Source organism: Nannospalax galili, unplaced genomic scaffold (assembly GCF_000622305.1).
Source record: "Nannospalax galili isolate Female #2095 unplaced genomic scaffold, S.galili_v1.0 scaffold1918, whole genome shotgun sequence".
Lineage (NCBI taxonomy): Eukaryota > Metazoa > Chordata > Mammalia > Rodentia > Spalacidae > Nannospalax > Nannospalax galili.
In genome coordinates this window covers 21,998-47,816 of record NW_008340676.1, presented here as the reverse complement: position 1 = coordinate 47,816, position 25,819 = coordinate 21,998, and the positions used below count along the sequence as shown (strand labels likewise).

General features: G+C 44.4%; 1 protein-coding gene, 2 non-coding genes and 1 pseudogene across 3 annotated transcripts in view; all 4 read left to right on the top strand.

The window, feature by feature from the left end:
• The window catches only part of Bicral (BRD4 interacting chromatin remodeling complex associated protein like), a 94,360-nt gene extending 68,541 nt beyond the window's left edge, over positions 1-25,819 (top strand). The window contains exons 6-12 of the mRNA XM_008835754.3: positions 6,436-6,541; positions 7,628-7,728; positions 10,140-10,201; positions 11,617-11,762; positions 13,070-13,164; positions 18,760-18,862; positions 21,892-25,819. Coding sequence (XP_008833976.1) covers positions 6,436-6,541; positions 7,628-7,728; positions 10,140-10,201; positions 11,617-11,762; positions 13,070-13,164; positions 18,760-18,862; positions 21,892-22,676 — 1,398 coding nt within the window. The 3' untranslated portion in view covers positions 22,677-25,819. The remainder of the gene's footprint in view (positions 1-6,435; positions 6,542-7,627; positions 7,729-10,139; positions 10,202-11,616; positions 11,763-13,069; positions 13,165-18,759; positions 18,863-21,891) is intronic.
• LOC115070798 lies at positions 3,620-3,748 on the top strand. The gene has a single exon (XR_003849927.1). It is a non-coding gene; the product is annotated as a small nucleolar RNA SNORA20 (small nucleolar RNA).
• On the top strand, positions 8,698-8,804 carry LOC115070797. The gene has a single exon (XR_003849926.1). It is a non-coding gene; the product is annotated as a U6 spliceosomal RNA (small nuclear RNA).
• LOC103736270 lies at positions 14,362-15,212 on the top strand (annotated as a pseudogene).

Here is a 25,819-nt window from a genome sequence, read left to right as displayed (position 1 = left end):
CAAGAACAGCCAGTGTTCTTAACTGCTGAGCCATCCAGCCCCTCACACTTTTTTTAAAGACCATCTTAGTATGTAGCCCTGGCTGGCCTGGAACTCAGTAGGTAGAACAGGCTGGTCTCCAACTTACATAGCTCCATCTGCCTCTGCCTCAAAATTGCTGGAATTAGAGGCATACGCCAGCACCTCTGGCTGGCCCTATGCACTCTTAACCACTGAGCCATCTCTGCGGCCCCTTAGTTTCTTTTAATCTTGTATTATGAAATAAAACCACCTTAGGAAAAAAATGCATAAAATGAAAAGGTATAGTCATTAACTATGGCAACTACCACTTAGCTCAAAAAACAGAATGTGGCTAATACCCTACAATTCATCTTCCCTGCCTCAGCCCCTTTTCTGGTTTCTGTGGTGACTTCATCTTTGTAAAAAAATTTTTTTTAATTTTTTGGTCTTTTTGAGACAGGGTCTCCCTGTAGCCCCAGCTGTCCTGGAACTCACTATGTAGACCATGTTGGCCTTTGAACTCACAGAGATCTGCCTGCCTCTGCCTCCCAAGTGCTGGGATTAAAGGCCTGTGCCACCACGCCTGGCTTCCTTTGATCTTTTTTATATGGGGTCTCCCTGTTGCTGCAGCCAGCCTGTCTAGACCTGGCACTCTCTAGAGGGCTCAATCTCACAGAGATCAGCCAGCCACTGCCTCCAAAGTGCTGGGATTAAAGGCCTGTGCCACCACGCCCGGCTGCTTTTCTTAACAATTTTACTGCAAGCAGTTTCATTTGCTTGTTTGATAGCTAGGGGATAATTCAGGTCATGTCTGGTAAATAAGGTTGGAGATAAGCTGGCTGATGCCATTAAAAAGAAAAAAAGTTTGCTCTAAGCTGTAACGATGCCTCTCATCTATAATGTGAACCATTATTACTGGAAGAAATTCCCAGTTTCTACTAGGCTACTCGGCTATAGAGTGTGTTGGTTACTTGAACTTACTCATTTGTGTTTTTCTGTGTGTCTCTTACTGTTGTTTTCCCCCATCTACTGTGCAGCCTTGATCTGTGTTAACACTTTCCCCTCACTTAAGAGTGGTTCCGTGGGTAAAGTGCCTGCCGAGCAAGCTTGAGGAACCCAAGTTCAGACCGTGTCTGCAGCCCGAGTGCAGGGGGCATGGAGACAGGTGGACCTCTGGCGCTCACTAGCCAGCCAATCTAACCAATCAGTGAGTGCCAGGTTCAGAAAGTGCTCTTAATTGTTGAGCTGTCTCTTCTGCCCTTGGCGGTGTGTGCCTTTAATCCCAGCCCTCGGGAGGCAGAGGCAGGCGGATCTCTGTGAGTTCCAGGTCAGCTGGAGGCCCTGTATCAAAAATAAAAAAAAAAAAAAAAAAAAAGGAAAAAAAAAAAAAAAAAAAAAAAAAAAAGGAAGAAAGAAAAAAAAGAAAAAAAAAGCAGAGCAAATGTAGATTTATTAAGGAAACGTGAGAAAGAACTCCCAAGACTGGGAGCACCTCCAAAGAAGGAATACCCCCAAGTAGACAGCTGTTTAGAACAGAGGTGGTAACATGAGTTGATTTTCCAGTGGTTGCCAAGGGCCTTGTGAGCCCTTACACATGAACAGGTGGGAACATTCCACTTATGTTTAAGCCCTCTGTGGAGATAGGTAGTCTAGACTCTTGACTACATTATGCATAAAGGACTAAAATTGGAAGATAAACTATTTAAAGCCCATTATTACTTTTTTTTTTTTTGGTCTTTTTGAGATAGTCTTCCTGTAGCCACAGCTGGCCTGGATTCACTGTGGAGACCAGGTTGGACTAGAACTCACAGAGATCCACCTGCCCCTGCCTCCTGAGTGCTGAGATTAAAGGCATGCACCACAATGCCCAGCTCATATTACTTATAATACAGTATTATGTGGCTGATGTGGAGATGCATGCTTGTAATCCTAGGACTTGGAAGGAAAAGGGAGGAAGATCAAGAATTCAAGGACATTCCTAGCTACAACAGTGAAACTTTCTTTAAAAGGAAGAGATTATGGAGCTGGAGAGATGGCTCAGTGGTTAAGAACACTGATTGCTCTTGCAGAGGACAGAGGTTCAATTCCCAGCACCCACATGGCGGCTACAAACCATCCTTAACACCAGTTCCAGGGGACTCTGAAGCCCTCTTCTGACCTCCGAGGCATTGCACAACACAGGTGCACTCACATACATGTAGGCAATACACTCATACACATAAAATAAAAATATTTAAAAAAATTTTTAAGGAAGAGATTATATAATTTCAGAACCCAAGAGCCCAAGGCTGAGGTGGAGGGATTGTAAGTTCCAGGCTAACCTGGGCTGCATAGCAGAATTTATCTTTAACAAGTAAACAAAAAAAGCATTAGCCAATCATGGTGATATAGACCTGTAATGCCAGCACTTGGGAGATGCAGGTAGAAGGATCAGGAATTCAGTGCCAGGCTCTGATACTTAGTAAGTTCAAGACCAGAACCCTGAGGTACATGACACCCTATATCACAAAATAAAGGGGCTGGAGAGATGGCTCAATGGTTGAGAGCACTAGCTGCTCTTGCAGAGAACTCAGGTTTGGTTCCCAGCACCTACTATGTGCTAACAACACTCTGCAACTCTAGTTCCAAGGGATCCTTACGCCCTCTTCTGTCCTCCATGAACACTGCACACACATGTGCACCTATATACATGCAGGCATAATACTCTTACACATCATTTTTTTAAAAAAACAGACAAAAAGCATTATAAAGCAGGAGCGATAGCTCAGCAATAGAGCACTCACCCAGCATGTGAGATGCCCAGAGTTCATCTCCAGCACCACATAACAATAAGACCAAACATCATGGAGATAACATATTTTTTTTAAGGCCAAGAGGAACCAGTTAGTTGCTTTTTGTTTGTGGTACTGGAGAATCCAACACAGTAGGGATGCATTTTCTACCCTCTTTTTTTCCATTTTATTTTGAGACAGGATCTCATTGAGTTTCCCAGGGTGACCTTGACCTCACTCTTTAGTCAAGGCTGGCCTTGAACTTCTGATCTTGGTTTTTGGTTGGTTGGTTGGTTGGTTTGGTTTGGTGTTTTGGTTTGTCTTTTTGAGACAGGGTTTCCCTATAGCCCCAGCTAGCCTGGAACTCATTGTGTAAAACAGGCTGCCTTTCCCTCCCCAGTGCTGGAGTTAAAGGTGTGCCCCACCACACCAGGCTGAAATTGTGATCTTGTCTTAGCTTTCCAAGTAGCTGGGATCACAGGCCTGCACCACCAGGCTGGACTGAATTTGTTAGTTCTTAATCATCCAATCCAGTTCATCTTCCTTATTTCTAGAAAGAAATCAGGACCTGTTGGCACATGCCTGTACAGATCCAGGCTCCTTGTAAGGCTGATGCAGGAGGATCAAAACTTCAAGGGTTTGCTTAAGCTATAGAATGCGTTCAAGGTCACCTTGAATAATTTTGCAAGACCCTACCTCTAAATGAAAGGGACTAGGGCTGTAACCCAGTGGCAGAGGCGCAGGTGGATCTCTGTGAGTTCAAGGCCAGCCTGGTCTACATAGTGAGTTCCAGGAGAGCTGGGGCTACAGGGAGACCCTGTCTCAAAAAGACCAAAAAAAAAAAATCATTTTCCATTTATTTGCTACTCTCAGCTCTCAATGATATGAGATAAAGTTAGTTTTACACATGGGATAAAACAAAACTGGATCATTGTAAATTGAGACAAAATATTTTGATCTTCATGGTCTAAACATCCTTCTGGGTATAATGTATAAAATCATATGAGAGCAAGAGTTAATCAAGGATGTCTGAAATTGATTAGTACATTGATTTCATTTTATTTTTATTTGTACAAGTACTTTGCCAGAATTTTTACTATGTATATAGTGCCCATGAAGTCCAGAAAGGGGCAACAGAACCTCCAAGTGGGTGCTGGGAATTGAACCCTGATCCTCTGGAAGAATAGTAAGTGGGGGGCTAGAGACATGGCTCAGCAGTTAAGAGCACCGACTGCTCTTGCAGAGGACCCAGGTTCGAGTTCCAGCCCCCACCTGGTGGCTATGAACTGTCCTTAACTCCAGTTTCAGGGGAATCCAACGCCCTCTTCTGACATCCACGGCATTGCACAACACAGGTGCCCTCACATACATACAGGCAATACACTCATACACATAAAGTAAAATATTAGAAAAAGATCTTACAAACTTCATCATAATCAAACTTATTTTTCTTTCATTTAAAAAAATAGTTACTGCTCTTAACCCCTGAGCCACCTCTCCAGCCCCACATTGATTTCATTTATAAAAATACTAAGAACTTTTTTGTTTTTAAAAAAATCATATCCTGGCAGGTCCAATATCAAATTATCAAGGCTAGACATTGAATTCCTAGCTGCAGCTTTTTCACCCAGACACCAGCAGCAGTAGTCCCGTGAGCAAGAAAATAGTCTGGAATCAAATCAGCATCCCCATTGAATGGTGTCATGAAAATTTGGTGTTTGTTGGGCAGAGTAGCACATATCTTTTAATCCCAGCACTCCAGAGGCAGAAGCAGATGGATCTCAGTTGAGTGCCAGACCAGCCTGGTCTACATAGTGAGTTCTAGGCCAATCAGGGTTACATAGTGAGACACTGTCAAAGGGAGGGAAGGAGGCGGGGGAGTTCCATGAGTGTAGAGATTTTAAAAGATGTACTTTGCAAATTCCCTTTCTTATGTGAATGTGTGTGTGTGTGTGTGTGTGTGTGTGTCTATGTGAGTGAATATCATGGGGTGGGGAGGGTTGCCGAAGCTAAAAGAGGGTGTCTGATCCCATGGAGCTGGAGCCAAGGGGTTGCGAGCTGCCTGACATGGGTGCTAGGAACTGAACCTGGTTCTCCTGGAATAGCAGCAAGAGATCCCCACCATTGAACCATCTCTCCAGCCCCCAAGAATAATGTTTTTAAAGTATTCTTTTCTTTTACAATCTAACTTAAAAGTGATACCAAGCAAACATTAAGAAATTTGGTTGGGCCAGGCATGGGGGCACATGCCTTTAATCCCAACACTCTGGAGGCAGAGGCAGGCAGACCTCTGTGAGCTTGAGGCCAGCCCAGTCTACACAGCAAGTTCTATAGCTGGGGCTATAGAGAGACCCTATCTCAAAAAGACAAAAAGAAAAAGAACAAAAGAAATTTGGTTGGAATGGGCGGAAGAGATGCCCCATCAGTTAAGAGCACTCACTGCTCTTAGGAGAATCCAGGTTCGATTCCCAGCACCCACATGGCAGCTAACAACCATCCGTAACTCCAGTTCTAGGGGAATCCAACACCCTTCTCTGACCTCCTCCAGCATTGCACAACACAGATGTACTTACATACATGCGGGCAATAGACTCACACACATAAAATGAAAATAATAACAACAATAATAAAAAGAAATTGGGTTGGGGGCTGTAGGGATGGCTCAGCAGTTCAGAGTACTTGCTGCTCTTTCAGAGGACCCAGGTTTGATTCCCAGTACCCATGTGGCACAAGTGTCTGTAACTCCAGTTGCAGGTTTGGTTCCCAGTACCCATGTGGCACAAGTGTCTGTAACTCCAGTTGCAGGGGGTCCAACACCCTCTTCTGGAGTCCACAGGCAGTGTATGCCCATGGTAGACTTACTACATACATGCAGACAAAATGCTCATATACATAAAACTTAAAGAAAAAAAAAACTTGGTTTGGGAGCTAGAGAAATGGCTTGGTGGTTAAAACGCTTACTGTTCTCGCAGAAGACCCAAGTTTGGCTCCCAGCACCCATGTTGAGTGGCTCATAACCACCTGTGACTCCAACGCTGGGTGATCTGACACCCTCTTCTGGCCTCTGTAGGCACTTGTACTCATGTACATACCCATACATAGACACAGACTAACAGACAAGCGCACACACACACAAACACATAATTAAAAAGTAAATTTTGAGCCGGGTGTGGTGGTGCACGCCTTTAATCCCAGCACTCGGGCAGGCAGATCTCTGTGAGTTCAAGGCTAGCCTGGTGTACATAGTGAGTTCCAGGACAGCTGGGTCTTCAGGGAAACCCTGTCTCAAAAAGACCAAAAAAAAAAAAAAAAAAAAAGTAAATTTTGTTTTAAGTTTAGGGAGCTGGAGAGATGACTCAGAGGTTAAGAGCACTTACTGCTATTGCAGAGGACCCAGGTTCATTTCCCAGCACCTACATGTCAGTTCACAGCACCCTAAAACTCCAGTTCCAGGAAATCCGTTGCCCTCTTCTGGCTCCTGTATGCATATAGTGCACATAAAACTCACTCAGATACACACAACATACACATAAATAATAAATCTGAAAACAACAAAAAATACATTTAGTTGATATTTTGAGTAATCTATTAACACTTTTTTTGAGTAATCTATTAACACTCATAACAATGAAATTAAAATTTATCTTGGTTCTATGTTCCACAGGCTCAGAAAAAGAGTTTGAACCAGACCTCCCCCATTTCCACTTCCAAGACCACAGACGGCCTGAGGCAAACACAGATCCCTGGGCTCTTGAATGCAGCACTGCCAGGTCAGGAGCCTTTGCAGTCTCTCTGCAGTCTGCCCTGTCCTCCCAACTCAGGAGGAGGCTCTCCTCACTTCCCTCATTTTTCACAAAGTCTTCTGACTGAATCTCACCTTCCCTCTGATTATTCCTTGTCTTTGTATCCTTTGCACCCAAACTATAGACTGTGTTGCATCAGCTGCAGAGTACTATCAGCTATAGAGTTCCATCAGCTAGAGAGTAGCATCAGGTGAAGAGTTCCATCAGCTATAGAGTTCCATCAGCTATAGAGTACCATCAGCTAGAGAGTACCATCAGCTAGAGAGTACCATCAGCTAGAGAGTACCATCAGCTAGAGAGTACCATCAGCTGTAGAGTTCCATCACATGTAGAGTTCCATCAATGTAGAGTACCATCAGATATGGAGTTCCATCAGCTGTAAAGTTCCATCAGCTGTAGAGTTCCATAAACTGTAGAGTTCCATCAGATGTAGAGTACCATCAGCTGAGCAGTACATCATTTGGTGACTGCTAAGAAAAAACTTCTAACTAAATGACACATTATGTGAAAGCAATGTGCTTCTTAGAAACAATGAACTGTGGTGTACAGAGCACACAGAACTTTGTAATTACCCTCATGATGTTGCTATATACATGTCTGTTTAGAACCCTCACTCCCCAATCTGAGAATACCCTAGGTTATATCTGTCTTGTCTAAGATTTTCAACACTGCCATGACACAATAGTACAAGTGAAAATGGTGCCTCAGCCTTTTGGCTAATATTGTGTCATAATTGTTCTTATCAGTTTACTACTTTAAAAAGATGAAAGTTAAAACATTCCCCTGTAGTGGCCTCCTTTCTGAAGTTGTAGTCTGAGATTCTGAAGTGCTGACAGCTGTGGACTTGAGAGCTGATTCTACTGTTTATCACCATGTTTTAAGTTGGTTATGTCTGTTGCCTACACAGCCTTCAATAACTTGTACCTCTGATTCTGGAGCTTCTAGATGTGTATCCCCTGCTCCCTTCCTTCCAGCATTCATAAAGAAATCGCTCTTAGTATGGAACTGATTTACTGCTTCCCATAAACACATCTTCTGTATTAATTCTAATAGGGCAAGATTCCGGAAGCAAAGTTATGCCAGCATCCTTGGGAACCGGACAGCCACAGCAGGAAAAGGCAGTTGGATCATCTCCTAACCAGTCGACTGTGCAGGTAGAGAACTGTTTGATTCTAGGTTCTAGCAAGTTGACAACATTAACCATCATGGGATCGTAGCTCGATAGTAAGCACTTGCCTGGCATGAACAAGGCCCTGGGTCCAATGCCCAGCACTACAAAGAGGAAAAGACAAAATAGACTCACACCGACATCATCATTTCACAAATAGGTCTGTTACCACAAATTTGTCACCAGCCCAGTGTGTGTAGGGAGGTCCAACCCAGCCAGGGGTACATAGCAAGACGGGACCCTGTATCAAAACAAAACAAAACCAAAAATCAAGTAGGTCAAAGTGATGTAAAAGGTTTGTTTTGTGGGGGTTTTCTTCTCTTTTTTTTGTAAATAGGACAAAGGAGTGTACAAAGTAAGCCATTTCTGTGGTCTTTTGACCCAACGTTAGCCTGTAAATCTTTTTTTATTTTTATTTTTTTCAATTTTATGTGTATGCATGTATTATGTTTATTGCCTGCGTGTAGGTAAGTGCACCCATGCCATAAAAATGCCTGCAGAGGACAGAAGAAGCTGTTGGATCCCCTGGAACTGGAGTTATGGACAGTTGTTAGCTGCCATGTGGGTGCTGGGATTCAAACCCAGGTCTTCTGTAAAAACAACCAGTATTCTTAACCACTGAGCCATCTCTCCAGCCCCTAGCCTATAAATCTTAAGGCATTCAAACTACTAGTATTAAAAAGGAAAAAAAAGGCATTTTGTTTTCAGTTTTCATTGCTTCTCTCTCAAATTCACCAGTTAAGAACTCCATGAAGGTTGCTGCAGTCAAAACCTGACTAGCATTCTCAGTTCTTGAGTTCTGACAGAGGCCTATGTGATTCCTCAGCATACTGTCAGAAGTGACCTATGACATCATACACTCACTGGGTGTGATGGGAACTTCCTTACTTATACCTAGAAGGTGGTATTCATGGAGCTGATATCCACAAACTTGTTCTTAAAAAATATAGTGATGGTGCTCGCTTCGGCAGCACATATACTAAAATTGGAACGATACAGAGAAGATTAGCATGGCCCCTGCGCAAGGATGACACGCAAATTCATGAAGCGTTCCATATTTTTAAACAGGACATCAATTGCTCAGGAAACAAGGGCAAGAATTAAAAAATGGGACCTCATTAAACTAAAAAGCTTCTGTACATCAAAGGAGACAACCAAGGAAGCAGAGAGAAAACCCACAGTATAGTGATGGCCATATGTGGTGGCACACACCTTTAATCCCAGCACTCGGGAGGCAGAGGCAGGCGGATCTCTGAGTTCAAGGCCAGCCTAGTCTGCATAGCGAGTCCAGGCCAGCTGGGGGACAGGGAGACCCTGTTGCCAAAAGACAAAAACAAAACAAATATAGTAATGTAGGCTGGCTCAAGGGGTAGAGGTTCTTGCTGCCAGACCTGACGACCTGAGTTTGATCCCTGGAACCTATGTGGTAGGAGAGAACCAATTCCCACAAGTTGTCCTCTGACCTCCACTCATGTGCCATGGGTTTTGTGCCCATAATACACATACAAAATTAATTAAAATGTAATTTTAAAAAGTGGAGAGATGGCTCAGTGGTTAAAAGCACTAACTGCTCTTTGCAGAGACCTGGGTTCAGTCCCTCAGCACCTAAATGGCAGCTAAAGACCAGCTAATTCCAGTTCCAGGAGATCTGATGCCCTCTTCTGGCCCCTGTGGGTACTGAATGAGTGGGTGCACTTGCATGCATGCAGGCAATACACTCATACACATAAAATTAAAAAATAAATAAAGCCAGGCATGGCGGCGCACGCCTTTAATCCCAGCACTCGGGAGGCAGAGGCAGGTGGATCTCTGTTGAGTTCAAGGCCAGCCTGGTCTACATAGTGAGTTCCAGGCCAGCTGGGGCTACAGGGAGACCCTGTCTCAAAAAGACAAAAAATAAAAAAAGTTCAAGCTGAGTCCTTTTAAGGAACTCCCAGTACCATTTTCTGTAAATGTAACCCAGTTCTCTGCTACATGGAGAGTGCTGTGCTTGTTTGTTTATTTTGTTTTGTTTTTTTAATTTTATTATTTTTATTTCATGTGTATGCATGTATTGCCTGCATGTAGATAAAGTGCACCCGTGTCATGCAATGCTTGCGGAGGTCAGAAGAGGCTGTCGGATCCCCTGGGACTGGAGTTACGGACAGTTGTTAGCTGCCATGTGGGTGCTGGGATTCGAACCCAGGTCTTCTGCAAGAACAACCAGTATTCTTAACCGCTGAGCTATCTCTCCAGCCCCTGTTTATTTTGTTTTTAAGCAGGCACATTCTGAAATCTTAGAATATGTTAATGGAAATATGTAATGGAAAACATTTGAACATAATGACATCTAAATATAACTGCATTTTTCTCTTTTTTTCTGTGAAAGAGAAATAAGAAGGTATATTTTCTCTTTAGGTGGACAGTCATTCCGGAGGACAGAAAAGGCCTGCTGCCAAACAACTCACTAAAGGAGCTTTGTAAGTTACCCTTAGGAATGAAAAACCAACTTTCAATTTTTCTGTGGATCCCTGGCCTTCTGCCACATACTTCAGGTTACACTTATGAGTTTATATCCTTTTCAAAAATGTACTTTGGCAACCAGGCGTGGTAGTGCACACCTTTAATCCCAGCACTCAAAAAGCAGAGGCAGGTGGTTTTCTGTCAGTTTTGGCCTGCCTGGTCTGCATAGTGACCAACCAGTCAGAACTACAAACTACATAGTCTTTTTTTTTTTTTTTTGTCTTTTTGAAACAGGGTCTCCCTGTAGCCACAGTGGGCCTAGATTCACTATGGAGACCAAACTGGCCTCAGACTCACAGAGATCCACCTGCCTCTGCCTCTGTGGGATTAAAGGTGTGCACCATCATGCCTGGTTCATAGTCTCTTTTTTTTTTTTTTTTTTTTTTTTTTTTTTTTGTTTTTTGTTTTTTTTGAGACAGGCTCTCCTTGTACCCCAAGTTGTCTTGGACCTCACTATGTAGACCAGGCTGGCCTTGAACTCACAGAGACCCCCCCGCCTCTGCCTCCCAAGTGCTGGGACTACAGGCATGCGCCACCACGCCCGGCCACAGTCTATCTTTTAAAAAGTACTTTGAGGGATAGGGAAATAGCTCAGTTGGTAAAGTGCTTGCTATACAAGCATGAGGACCTGAGTTCAATACCCAGAATCTATGTAAAAATGAGCCAAGTATGGCAGTGAGTACTTCTAATCCCAGCACCAGGAGGCCTTGAGACAGGCAGATCCCTAGGAATCACTGGCTGGCCAGCCTAGCCTATTTTGGTGAGTTCTAAGCCAGTGAAAAACCCTGTCTCAAAAAAAACAAGGTGGGGCTGGCAAAGTGGCTGAGCTGGTAAAGGTGCATGCCTCTAAGACTGATGACCACATGGTAGAAGGAAAGAACCAGCTCCTGCCAGTTGTCCTCTAACCTCCACACATATGCATGGGTGCATGTGTGCATGACCACACCCACACACAAAGAGAAAATGTACTTGGAAAATCTTTTCCTAGAGTTTGTTTCCATTAGGACCTAGAAGTATTCCAGATAGAGCTGATCCTCTTCCTCACCCTTTTGTTCCTAAGGAGAATAGTTCTTTGTCGCTAGTGACAAAGTCTCTCTTAGGAGAAACATAGTTTGCAGCATGCTAAGCCCCTGTATTTAGATTAGCAGTGTTTGCACGAGCACCAGCCACTACCCAACTCTCTGTGAGTGCCACACATAATGCTTGATGGAAACGCTATTTGAGGTCAGGGCCATAGTAATAATACACAGAATAAGACAGAAGAAACAATAAAATGGCATTCTTTATTTCCTTTGTGTGCTAATAAACATCATGATGAGATTTGATTTCTTAATGTGACCTTACCTTGACCATCACCATTTCCCTTTTAAAGCATCCTCCAGCAGTTACAGAGGGACCAAGCCCATGCTGTGACACCTGACAAAAGCCAATTCCGATCACTAAATGATGCGGTGCAGAGACTGCTGTCCTACCACGTGTGCCAGGGCTCCATGCCCACAGAGGAAGACTTGAGGAAAGGTAAACAGCTGCAGCCCTGGCACAGTGGTGACCCCAGCTACCCTCCACACAGCCTCAGAGAAGAGCACGGCATCCCGGCTGGGGGCAGGCTGTTGTTTTCTCACCACAGACCTAACTTGTTCCCGTTGTACTCAGTTCCCCAGCCCAGAGGTAGAATTGTGACTTCTCTTAATATGTTATGAAGGGGATCCCCAGAGGCCTCAGACCTGTTGACACGTGGGCATCAGGGAATGGGCAGCCCAGTTTGAGCTGCTGGTTGCAAGTGAGATGGCTTTGTAGTGCATCTGAACTTGATCCCTGCTCTTAACTGTTTGATCAGTGCTAGTCACAAGGTAGCTACTCCCTCCCACCCCACCCCCCAAAAATTATCTGGCGTCCCAAAGCAACTGTATGGCATTGGCTAAATTCAGGGAACTGACCAGAGGACTAGGGAGTACACTCCCTTCTCACACCCCAAACTCTACCCAGCCTGCTGCCTGCACCTGCTGTCTCTCTAAGCCCCGTGGTAGGGCCAGATTCCACCCACTTCCCTCTCCTGAAGGTGAGATCTCAGAGTACAGTGCTAGCTCCCCATCCATGGACTTCCCTGGGAGGTCCAGAGTAGAGGGTCAGAGACTCTGAGAAGAGTGATTAGAACATGTGAAGTCTTTGGAGACTCAAAGTCCAAGGCCAGAGCTACAGACCGTGACCTGCAATGTTTCTTGAACTGTTTTGTATCTTTACATTGAATTGGTCGTCCAGACCTGGATGGTCAGACTTCACTGATTCATGTATTTCAGTTTGGCCTGCTTCTGGAAAGGACTAGAGGCTTCAATCCTGGGAGCTAGTTAATCAGTCTCTATTTAATGATCTGCTCTATAGCAAAGGAATTATGCTGTTGGTTTCCTGGGCTGTGTTAAAATGAGTTTTCATGGCTGGAGAGATGGCTCTGCTCTTGCAGAGGACCAAGTTTCAAATCCCAGCAGGCACATGGTGACTAACAATCAGGGGATCTGACACCCTCTTCTGGCCTCCACAGGCATTGCACAACATGGGTGCACTTGCATACACACAGGCAAAACACTCATACACATAAAGAATAAAGAATAAATAAACAAATCTGAGTTCCTTAAAAAAAGAAAAGAACGGACAGTGCAGGAAAGCCATGTGGCAGCATGGTGCCTGACCAAGGAAAGGCTTACCTAAGAAGGGAGCTTGCCACACAGAGGATGTGTTTGGGTGGGGATTTAGTTCATCTCAGGCTCAGGAAATGGAAGAGTAATTTGGTGATTAGTATCTCTTACAACTTTTCTCTTTTTTTTTTTAAGTGGACAATGAATTTGAGGAAGTTGCCACTCAGCTCCTAAAAAGGACCCAAGCTATGCTGAACAAATACAGATTCCTGCTCCTCGAAGACGCCATGGTAAAATTGTGTTCCCAAACACAGATGCTTTTACAGCTCAGCTGGCCACGGCTGCTGAGCCAGAGAGAGAAAGGAATTCCATTCTCAGAACATAGTTTATAAAGCAGATATTTAAGGCTGGAGGAAACTTTACACTTAGCTTTCACTACAAATGACAGTAGCAAATGTCACTATAAATGATATTTGCTACCTTTACTTGGTAGATCACAGTCAATACTGTTTTGTTCCACAAATAAGGAATCCTTAAATGAAATAAGCCAGACACGGAAGAACCAATATCACACGGTCTCATTCGAATCTAAAAATGTTGGACTCAGAGAAGTGAAGAGAATTGTGGTCCCTAGAGGCTGGGGAGATTCATGTTTGGGAAAGGTAGGTAAGGTTGGTGACTGAGGACCGAGTGGAAGTTACACAGGAGTCAGGAGCCCCAGTGTGCTATTTGCATAGTACTATGACTGTAGATGGTAGTGTGGATGCGTTTCTCAAAAAGCTAGAGTGGCCAGTGAGATGGTTGAGTAGATAAAGGTGCTTGCTGCCAAGACTGTACTTGAGTTTGCTCCCTAGAACTCATGTGGAAGGAAAGAATCAGCTCCTGCAAGTTGTCCTTTGACCTCCATACATTTACTGTGGCACATATACCCTCAAATAAATAAGTAAGTAAGTAAATAAATTAATTAATTAATTAATTAATGTTTTTTTAAAAGCTAGAACTGGGCTGGAGAAATGGCTCAGCAGTTAAGAGCACTGGCTGCTCTTACAGAGGACCTGGGTTCAATTCCCAGTACCCACATGGTGGCTAACAACCATTCGTAACTCCAGTTCCAGGGGAATCCAATGCCCTCTTCTGACTTCCTCAGGCATTGCATGACATGGGTGCACTTACATGCGTGTAGGCAATACACTTATACACACAAAATAAAAATAATAAAACATTAAATATTTTGGGGGCTGAAGAGCTGGCTCAGACATTAAGAATACTGGTTGTTCTTGCAGAAGACCTGGGTTCGAATCCCAGCACCCACATAGCAGCTAAGAACTGTCCGTAACTCCAGTTCCAGGGGATCTGACAGTCTCTTCTGTCCTCCATGGGCACTGCATGACATGGGTGCACTTACCTACACACAGACAATACACGCATACACATAAAAATAAATAAAATATTTTTTTAAAATGAAAAAAAGGCTCAGAGCACATCCAGTGTTGGTAGCAGAGAGGCTCTTGAGAGGCAGGCTAGGAAGTGCTGGGCATGAATGCAGGGCCTTGTACATGATAAGAAAGCACTCTTACCACTGAGCTGTGTCCCCACCTATTAGTGGAGGCTGTGCTGAGCAGACTCTGGAACCATGAACATATTTGATCAGAAGATCAACTTTGATGCCCTCTTAAAATTTTCCCACATAACCCCCTTGACACAGCAGCACCTGAAGAAGGTCTATGCCAGTTTTGCACTCTGTATGTTTGTGGTGGCTGCAGGGGCCTATGTCCATGTGGTCACGCACTTCATTCGGACTGCCTTGCTCTCTGCCTTGGTCTCCTTGGGCTTGATGATTTGGCTGATGACAACACCTCATAGCCATGAAACAGAACAGAAAAGACTGGGACTGCTCGCTGGATTTGCTTTCCTTACAGGAGTTGGCCTGGGCCCCGCTCTGGAGTTGTGCATTGCTATCAATCCCAGCATCCTCCCCAACGCCTTCATGGGCACAGCTATAATCTTCACCTGCTTCAGCCTAAGCACACTCTATGACAGGTGCCGGAGCTACCTCTTTCTGGGAGGTATTTTGATGTCAGCTATGAGCCTGATGTTCTTGTCTTCTCTGGGGAACCTATTCTTTGGATCCATTTGGCTATTCCAGGAAAACCTGTACATGGGGTTGGCGGTCATATGTGGCTTTGTCCTCTTTGATACTCAACTCATTATTGAAAAGGCTGAAATGGAGATAAGGATTATATCTGGCACTGCGTTGATCTCTTCTTAGATTTTGTTACACTCTTCAGAAAACTCATGATGATCCTGGCCTAGAATGAGAAGGACAAGAAGAAAGAAATGAACTGGACATCAGCCTTTCCCAGCTTGATGTCCTCCCTGACCCCTCGTTTCTTTGTACACATTGCAGGTGTTATGTTCCATAATAATGAAAAGCATCAGAAAAGCTTTAAAAAAAAACGAAAAGAAAAGAAATAGTACATGCCTAAAGAAATTGAAATAGCACATCCTAATCCCAGCACTCGGGAGGCAGAGGCAGGCAGATCTCTGTGAGTTCAAGGCCAGCCTGGTCTACATAGTGAGTTCCAGGACAGCTTCTGCTACAGGGAGACCTGTCTCAAAAAGACGAAAAGAGGGGCTGGAGAGAGGGCTCAGTGGTTAAAAGAACTGACTGCTCTTACAGAGGACCTGGGTTCGATTCCCAGCACCCACATGGCGACTACAAACCACCATCCTTAACTCCAGTTCCAGGGGAATCCAAAGCCCTCTTCTGACCTCTGCAACATTGCAGGACACAGGTGCACTCACGTAAATGCAGCCAATACACTCATACACATAAAATAAAAATAATAAAATTTTTTTAAAAAGACGAAAAGAAAAAGAAATACATCCCCATTAATATGTGCTAATTTTGTATATTTATCAGTTAAAATACTTTAGGACTAGAGAGATAGCTCAGTGTATAAAGTGGGGCCCTAAATTCAGATCCCCAATACCGATGTAAAAGTTAGGCATGGTGGCATGCCCATGTAATCCCACTGCTGGGGGATCAGAAATGGGCAGAACCCTAGGGTTTGCTGACCAACCAGCATAGCCAATCAGTGATCTCCAGTTTCAGTGAAAGACCCTGTTTTAAAAATAATAAATAGCCGGGCGTTGTGGCACACGCCCTTAATCCCAGCACTCGGGAGGCAGAGGCAGGCGGATCTCTGTGAGTTCAAGAACAGCCTTGGTCTACATAGTGAGTTCCAGGACAGCTGGGGCTACAGGTCTCAAAAAGACGAAAAAAATTAAAAAATTTAAAAAATTAAAAAATAAAAATAATAAATAGTGGGCTGGAGAGATAGCTCAGCAGTTAAGAGCACTGACTGCTCTTGCAGAAGACTCGGGTTCGATTCCCAGCACCCACATGGCAGCCAACTGTTCATAACTCCAGTTCCAAGGAATCCAATGCCACCTTCTGGCCTCTGTGGGCATTGCATGACACAGGTGCACTTATACACATGCAGGCAATACACTCATACATATAAAATACAAATAAATAAAATTTAAAAATAAATAAGGTAGAGAATAATAGAGGAAGATTGGCCCTCTGGCCTCTATCTGCACACCCACACATACCTACACCTGCCCCCCCGCACCCCCCCCACATCACTTTTTAAGTTTTTTTTGTTGTTGTTGTTCTTTTTGAGACAGGGTCTCCCTGTAGCCCCAGCTGTCCTGGATTCACCATGGAGACCAGGCTGGCCTCAAACTCACAGAGATCCACCTGCCTCTGCCTCCCAAGTACTGGGATTAAAGGCGTGTACCACCACACCCGGCCTTTATTTACTATTTTTATTTTATTGTCTGCATGTATGTGAGTGCACCTGTGTCATGCAGTGTCGCAGAGGTCAGAAGAGGGCTTTGGTTTCCCCTGGAATTGGAGTTAAGGACAGTTCATAGCTGCCATGTTGGTGCTGGGAATCTAACCGGGTCCTCTGCAAAAGCAGTCAGTGTCTTAACTGCTGAGCCATCTTTCCAGCCCCACAAATCACTTTTTAAAAATAAAATCGGGTGTGGTAACACGTCCTGTCATCCCAGTATGGGACAGCTGAGGCAGGAAGAGCATCAGGAGTTAGAGGCCAGCCTGGTACATAGCACATTCAAGGCCAGGCTTAACTACGTGTTGAGACATTGTCTCAAAACAGAGTAACACAAAGCAAACAAGCCAACCTGGGCTTCAGTTCAGTAACTGATCTAAGAGCATACAGCTAATAAGCTGGCAGAGTCAGGAGCAGAGCTATCTGAGATGGTCCATTCTGCTGCCACCTGCTGCCTTTACCAGTCCAGAGATGTGGGAGGACGGTGCGAGGAGATGTGGAGGAAGACAGGAGGCACTAGCAGAGGTCATTGTTCAGAATAATATTGGATGGAAAAGACCAGCCAATGACAGTGTGAGGATTAGTTCAGGGTTGTTTGTCATTAGTATTTATTACTGTTGTGTGTGTGTGTGGAGTGTGTGCATGCATGTTAATGCCACAGCATGTATGACCCTGCATGTATGTAGTGGTCAGAGGACAACTTTTGGAACTCAGTTCTCTCTTTCTGCAGTGGGTTCCAGGAATGGGGCTCAAGTTATCCCGTTTGTGTGGCAGCACTTTTACCCACTGAACCATCTTGTCAGTCCTGGTGGGTTTTTTGAGAGATAATAGACCGTAAAGTTCACATTTAATTTTAAAGTGAATGTATATTATATATGAGTTTGTACAGCCGCTGCCACTGTCTAACTCCATACCATTTCATCACCCCAAATAGAAAGTAAAATTATTTTGGGGTTAGGGATATGGCTCAGTGGTAGAGTACCTGCTTAGCATAGACAAGGCCCTGGGTTTGATCCCTACCTAGCACCTAAAAATTTTCTTAAAAGTTAGTTTCAAGCTGGGCATGGTGGCACACACCTTGAATCTTAGCTCTCAGAAGGCAGAGGCAGGCAGATCTCTGTGAGATCAAGGCCAGCCTGGTCTACATAATGAGTTCTAGGCCAGCTGGAGCTACAGGGAGATCCTGTCTCAAAATGACCAAAAAAAAAAAAAAAGACAAAAACAGAAAATTCATTTTGAAGCACCATTTAATCAGGAAATAATGAGAAAACCAAAACTATTTTGAGATTTTTTTCAAAATAATTATAAAATCATACAGGCTTTAATCTGAAAATTAGTCTCTTGAGAGGTATTTTTTATATAAGATCAACTTCAAAAAGGAACCTTGGGGCCTAAAGAGATGGCTCAACAGTTAAGAGTGTGTACTGTTCTTGCAGAGGACCCAAGTTCAGTTCACAGCACCTATGTCAGGCCTGTAACTTCAGCTCCAGGGGGATCTGACACCTCTGCTGCTGGCCTCAGAGACACACACACACACACACACACATACACACAATTTTAATAAAATTCTTTAAAATTTTTAAATATACAACATAGTATGAATTTGTATGTATATATATATTTACTAACAAATATATATGTTCTTTTATATATCTACTTAAGGTTGTGCTATCAATGTCTGTGATCATTTTTCCATATTGATAACCATTTCTGAATTAAAACTCTAAGACATCAAAAAATAACGGCTCTGTCTTTTGAGAAGGGGCTGCTTCCAGCCAGGTGTGGTGGCTCATGTCTATAATCTCAGCAATTGGGGTTCTGAGGCGGGAGGATTGCCACAAGTTTGAGGCCAGCCTGGGCTCCATGAGACCCTGTCTTAACCACACATTTTTAAAAAAGCATCCAATGTGAGCAGGACACATGTGACTAGATAGGACAGGACCAGAATCTAGACACTGAATTCTCACTTCTGATTATTTCACTAAATCAAAGGCCTGTGAAGTGACTGGCTTCTCTCCTTTTCAGAGAATCAACCCCTCTGCTGAGATGGTGATGATTGACAGAATGTTCAACCAGGAGGAAAGAGCTTCCCTGTCTCGGGACAAGCGTCTGGCACTTGTCGACCCTGGTAAGAACTATCAGCGTGCAAGCAGGGGAAAGCTGCTGCCACAGTTCCATGTGTGGAGCCTCTAGGGAGCCAGTGTGAACTGACCCTTGGTGGCTCCAAGAGGTGCAGTATGAATTGTATGAGGCAAAAACAAACAAACCGCAGTTGATTATGAACACAACCAGAATGTCTCTAGTCTATAAAATCCAAACTAGAATTTTAGTTAAGTGATTGTTTTTCCCCATTGTAAACTTCAAATCCTGTCTTTTCTAGGCTTTGAGAACTAAATTAAGCCCAAAGGTTTCTCATCACATTATTAAAGCTCTTGCTATTTGCAAACCACAGTCAGGAGGAAAACTGCAGTAAAGCGTTGTCCCTAACCATAGGCCAGGAAGTTGTAATGCTCTGTGGAAGCTTTTTCTCTCATCCATCAATTTCCTACCAACTGCATTCATTTTAAGTTTGTCCCAAAATATGCCCTTTTCTATTTTCTAAATTTTTAAAAAATGTTTTACTGAATTTTTGTGTATTTCATACAGAAAATCATCTTTATACCCCCTGACCCTTTGGCATCCTCCCATGGCCTCCCTCACTGGAGTTCATACCTTCTTGTCATTTGTGTTAAGGCCTACCATGTAAAGTGTCCCCAGTGTTAGTGTTAGTGTCCCCAGATGGCTCTCAGTGCAAGTTCATCCACTGGGATCTGGTCAGTCTATGTAGAGTCCATCACTAAAAAGATCGGCTCATTCTCACCCATATTTTCTAAATTTTTAATTGGAGGCAGGGGCATGTGCACATGAGTACAGGTATCCTCGGAGGTCAGAAGCAGTGAATCCCCCCGAACTGAGGTTACAGGTGGTGTGAATCACCCAGTGTGGGTGCTGGGAACTGAATTGGGTCCTCTGCAAGAGCAGTATGTGCTCCTAACTGTTGAGCCATCTCTCTAGCCCCAGAAATATTTATATTTCTATGACCTTCAGAATAATATCTGAATATATTAGCTGATAATTTAGCTGAGTCAGCCCTTACTGTTGGACTGTTGTTTTTCTATGACTTTATTCTCATTTCCCCAACATCTTGTTGTGGTCGCTGGCTGTGGCTGCTCTCCGGCTATGGCCACTCTCCTGCTCTTTTAGTTCCTCTGATCAGTCATCTGGTATGGACCCCAGGGCTGGTGAGGAGTCTGCGCCAGCATCGCCACATTCAGGCACAGGAGACCAGGTTCAGTGACACAGATCTGCTTTGTTGCAAGAAAGTATGGGCTTATATAAGGGTAATAGTCCAATCACAACACAGCATATGGGATCCCTTATTAGCATGGCAGACTAGTATCCTATTACACTCTAGCGGGCCAGATGCCCCATTAGAAGTAATAGCATTCCAGCATGATAAGTATGTAAGGCAAAAGGCAAAATCAGTCACAAGATTTTCCACAACATCTTGTCTTTTTTTTCCCTTTCTGTTCATTTTTAGGGTTTTTTTGTTGTTGTTTGTTTGTTTGTTGGTCTTTTTGAGACTGGGTCACCCTATAGCTGCAAATGGCCTGGAACTCACTATGTAGGCCAGGCTGGCCTTGAATTCACAGAGATCCACCTGCCTGCCTTGAGTGCTGGAATTAAAGGCGTGCACCACCACGCTTGGCTCATTTTTGGTTTTTGAGACCAGGTCTCACTCTGCAGCCCAAGCTGTGCTGGGACTCACTATGTAGTTCAGGCTGGCTTTGAACTCATGACAGTCCACCTGCCTCAGCCTCCCAAGTTCTGGAATTACAGCCCTAAGCCACCAGGCCTAGCTATCCCAATATCTTTTCTGATACCGAAATATTAAAGTTCTGCCTTGGGTGCCCTGTGGCTCCGGAAATTTACAAACACAATGTACTGCCTAACAGTCTGATGGACGAATCTGAAAGAAATGCTCTGTACATAGGGAGAGCCTCACAGCTTTGCAGAGGGGAAAACAGCAGAAGCTCTATTTCTGTCCCTTTTTCTGAGAAGCTGAAATCTGCCCTTTGGAGAACTTGCTTGTGATATTCAGCCCTCAGCACCCCAGGAGTGGAGCCTGCACCCCATTCTCCTCTGCAGCACCTGCTCTGGCAGTGCCTGTTGGAACCTTCTTTTCAGGTTTTACCCTCTATCCCCTTTTGCTCCCATTTTGAGATTTGGTGAACAGATCCATGTTTGCTCTGGGCATCACTTTGGGTTGTAGGCTCAATTAGTGCTTCATTACTTGCAGAGTTAGCCCTTCTTGGGCCATGCCTGACAGCAGCTGTAGTCTCTACATTCTCACAGACACTTCTCTCTTGCTGGCTCCCAGAGCCTGGTGGGGCTCAGCACTCACTCTCAGACAGGGTTCCCCTCCACACCCGGCTGTCCTTCAAAGCAGCATCTGCTTGTGTTCCGGCCATTCGTTTTACGATGGCTCCCTCACACCTGTCTCTGAGTGCCATGACCCCAGAGACAAGTAGGTGTGTCTGTTCACTTTGCCACAAAGCCCCATCCTAGGCCGCTCTGCTCTGAGGAAAGTGGGTTGATACCAGCACCTCTATTTCCAAAGCAGTTCATTTGTAAAAGAAAAAGGAAGACGCTGGGCGTGGTGGCACACGCCTCTAATCCCAGCACTTGGGAGGCAGAGGCAGGTGGATCTTTGTGAGTTCAAGGCCAGCTTGGTCTACATAGTGAGTTCCAGGCTAGCTGGGGTTACTGTCTCAAAAAGACAGAGAGAGAGAGAGAGAGAGAGAGAGAGAGAGAGAGAGAGAGAGAAAGAGAGAGAAAAGAAGGGTTGAGGATATAGCTGATGTGGTGGAGTGCTTGTCTCGCATGCACCAAACCCTGCATTAAGCTTCCCATGTGGAAGCTGTCTCCAGAGCCTTGGTTCTTTGAGATGTGCCTTGGTAAGGTATTCTCTGTGGAATTGATTGACCTTGGGCGGGGCTAAGCAGAAAGGGGAGGGGCCAGAAAGGGGCGTGGTCAGCAGGGTCTGCCTTGCAGTCCACCGAGGGTCTCTCCTGGTCCACGCTGGTCCACTGAAGCGCTTTCTGGTCTCACTTCCAGAGGGTTTTCAGGCCGATTTCTGTTGTTCCTTCAAACTTGAGGAAGCTGCGCCCGAGACACCGCTGGACAGGAGTGACCGGCCGGGCAGCAAAGCCAGCAGCTCGCTCCATCATGCACCCAAGGCCCAAAGCAGAGACCCAGCCAAGCCGGGCATGGCAGAGCCAACGAATCATGACCAGTTTCATCTAGTGCCTAATCACATCGTGGTCTCTGCAGAGGGAAACGTTTCCAAGAAAACGGAAGGCCACGGTAGAACACTGAAGCTTGACAAAGGTGGCTCGGTCCAGTACCGGGGCGCACCCGAGGACAAGGGCGGCCGGAGGGACCCCCCGAAGGCCAGCGGGTGCTCCCCGGGCCCCGAGGGCCACCGCAAGGCCTCATGCAGGCCGGACCACGGGTGCGACGGCAAGCTCCCTGGAGTCCTGGGCAACTCGCACCTGGAGATGCCGGGCAGCGAATCTTTCCAGGACAAGGCTCCGAGGAGCTCTCCAAAGAATGAAGTTTTACACACAGACATCATGAAAGGGTCGGGCGAGCCCCAGCCGGATCTCCAGCTCACTAAGAGTCTGGAGACGACCTTTAAGAACATCTTGGAACTCAAAAAGGCCGGGCGGCAGCCGCAGAACGACCCGGCGGCGAGCGGCATGGAGTTAGACTTCCCCAACTTCTCTCCAATGGCTTCCCAGGAAAACTGCCTGGAAAAGTTCATCCCGGACCACAGTGAAGGTGTTGTAGAAACGGACTCCATTTTAGAAGCAGCTGTAAATAGTATCCTAGAGTGTTAATAGTAAACGTCCTTTCCCACCCCAGATCCCACCCTGGACAAGTTACATTCTCTCCTGGCAACAGCAAATGAGACCGGTCTCCTGTCTCCAGCGGGCTCGGTCCTTCATCGCAGGTCATTCTTCCTGATCTCTATCCTGTTCTTTGTTTAAGAGCAATACTCATGGTGGCGGTTAAAGGGAGACACTTTAGTAAAACTCCCTGCTAGAGAGCAGTCTGCTAGGCCCTACACATTTCAAGTGTTATGAAAGTGCTTATGGTCATTTTTTTTGTTTTGTTTTGTTTGTTTTGTGGGAGTTTTTTATTATTATTTTAAACACTGTCACACAATGAGCCCACAGTACACTTGGCCCTGGGTAAAATTTTGACAATCATAAGTCATTTGAAAAGAATAGACTTATTAAAGAAAACTCACACAGGACTGATAGAAGCTACTTTTTAAAAGACTATCTCACAACAGCTCCAAATTCATGGGGTTTTTTGTTGTTGTTGTTTTTGTTTTTTTATTTTGGGGGGAGGGAATATATGTTAAGGGAAGATCACCATGACTCCTCCCTGCTTGGCTCTGTCTGAGCCTCAGGTAGCCAGCTGCTCTGCCTGGGAACCCCCAGCCCTGACCTAAGCAGCTCATTAGCAGGGCACTGTAGGCCTTCCCTCTTGAATATCAGAATACTTTTCTACACTCTGCTGAAGCAAAACCTCCTGCTTTCCAGCACCTCCATGTGGTGATTCCATCTAGAGAAAGTTCCTACTTGCAGCAGGGTAACTTGAAATAACTTCACTAAGCTAAACAAAGAGAAATGGAAACTATTTAAAAGGTACAGTGTACTGGGGAGGCCAGATGGAGCCACAAGGATTACAATATGTATATATGTAAAAGCATATATATGTTTACTATTGAGGAAAAAAAAAAGAGTTTTGCATTTTATAATTGGGTAGAGTCAACAAACAGTGTGTGTATTTGGTTGTTGCTGGGTTCTGTTTTGTTTCACCTCTCTTTGTCTCCTCACCCTCAACAAATAGCCAAGCATCGAGAAGCACTTTCACTTGAAAACTATGTTGAAATTTTTCAGTTTAAACTCTATAAGGGGACTTTGGCCTTGTTTATGTTTCTTCTTGTTGTCTGAGAACAGTAGTCACCCCTGGCAGCGGCCATTACCAAACCACAGATAAACCAAAGGTAACCAGCCAGCCCATCATTGAAGGAAAGACCTGAGACCCCAGAGTCCCACTAAGAGGCCCAGCCCAGTTTGTGTCTGGTTCTCTTCATGTTAGTGAGCATGGCTTACTGCTTTATTTATTTATGTTTCTTTTCAGGGAGTATTCCCCATTTTCCTTTCCTGTGGACCTGTCCCAGGTTGTGACATTTCTGTCACTTCTTTGATGCTCAGTGTCACAGCAGCCATTGTTGGGAAAGTCACATAGTGGTCTTATGTGTTTGCATACCCTCCTCCCACCACGCCTGCACATCTGTGAGAGCCAGTGGCATTCAGAGGTCCTTTTGCTTACTGTGAGCATGTAGTCACTCAGTTACCTTGCTCATCTCCCTGGCTGTAGAGAGGCATCCACTGGTTTCACTTCAACATATCCCCAGAATGAGGTTGCCCCCCTCCGTCATCATGTCGAGCATTCCTTTTCCAGATTGGCCTGCAATGGAAAGGAAGGCTTCTGATGTAAAAAAAAAAAAACAAAAAAACAAAAAAAAAAACATACACACAGAGACAATAGGCATGGTGAAGCACACCTGTAATCCCAGCACTTGGGTGGCTGAGGCAGGAGGGTCATGAGTTCAAGGCCAGCTTGGGCTACATAGTGCAAACCTGTCTCAAAAACAGTTCATCAACAGAAGACCTGTACCCCCACCCTCTCAGTCCTACTGCACAAAGAAATCTTGTGAGACAGCCAGTCTTCAAAAGAGCAATGTACCTTCTCCTACCTACAACCCAGCCAGTTGAAATAGGAAAATCTGGACCATCTTAGGGTTGCCATTTTTTCCTTATCTGTGCCAATGTTCAAGTTGCAAACTTCCTCTCCTTCCTATATTATAACGCATTAGCAAGATGAGTTGGTATTACCAGTTGGAACTTTCTGTTCGGGCCACCCTGGGTTAACGGTCTACCCTGATCCCTTTAATTTCACAAGCTCTTTTCATAGGCTCACACTCCCCTAATTCAAGATGGCCCCCAGAAGCCTACAAGCGGCTGCTAATGAGTTATATTATATTTATGTTGCAAATCAGTGAAATTCTTAAGAGACGTGAAAAGTCTGGTGTACATTTGTCACCTCCCGCCCCCTCCTGTCCCGCTACCCCAATCCTAGCTTTTCTGTGCCATCTCCCAGGGGGTTGTAAGCCCCTAACATTGGTTCTACAAATAGAGAGCCTAACTTAACCAAAATGAAACATGTAAATTTTTATGTCCTGGTATGTAAGTTTACTTTTTATGGAGGAAAGACTTTAGATAATGAAAAACGAAGATTACAAAATGTTATTTTACTTCTGTGATTAGGTTACACGCACATGGGTCATAACTCACATATCGAGCTCCCTGTGGCAAAGGGTAAGACAGCTCAGCCTTGGTGGTCACTATTTGCTTGTTCAGGTTCATTAGCCAGTTAAGTTTTAGAGCTACTTGTACTCAGTAAACAAAAATCATTTTCTCTTTTTTTTAAAATCCGTTTGTTGTTGTGGAAAAGTGTGAATTTGTTATTATGAATTTGATTTTCTGTGTCCTAAGTACTGCCTAAAGATAAAGCAAATTTTAAACTGGCAATTACGAAAAAAGAAATATTTTAGCTCTGAAGAATTTAGTAGACTCTGTTAGATTAGGGAGGCCTTACAGACTGACTTGACTTAAAGAGGACGCGTCACTCGCTGTCAGTGTGGTGTGGGCTTTATTTGCTTAAATACCTTCATTTGTATAGTATGCCTCACTTGAAATTGCTTTGTATACATTTTGTAAAAATATTTATAAAATGTTTTGTAAAAAAAAGTATAACAAATTGCAGTTTATTTTGTTATGTTGGATAAATACTGTTAAAAGAAAGCAGTCAGTACCTATATTGTTAATCCATGGTTAGGAAATGTTTAGTTGGAGATTACAAAATGAAACAACCATTGCAATACAGCCAAAGATTTGGGAAAATG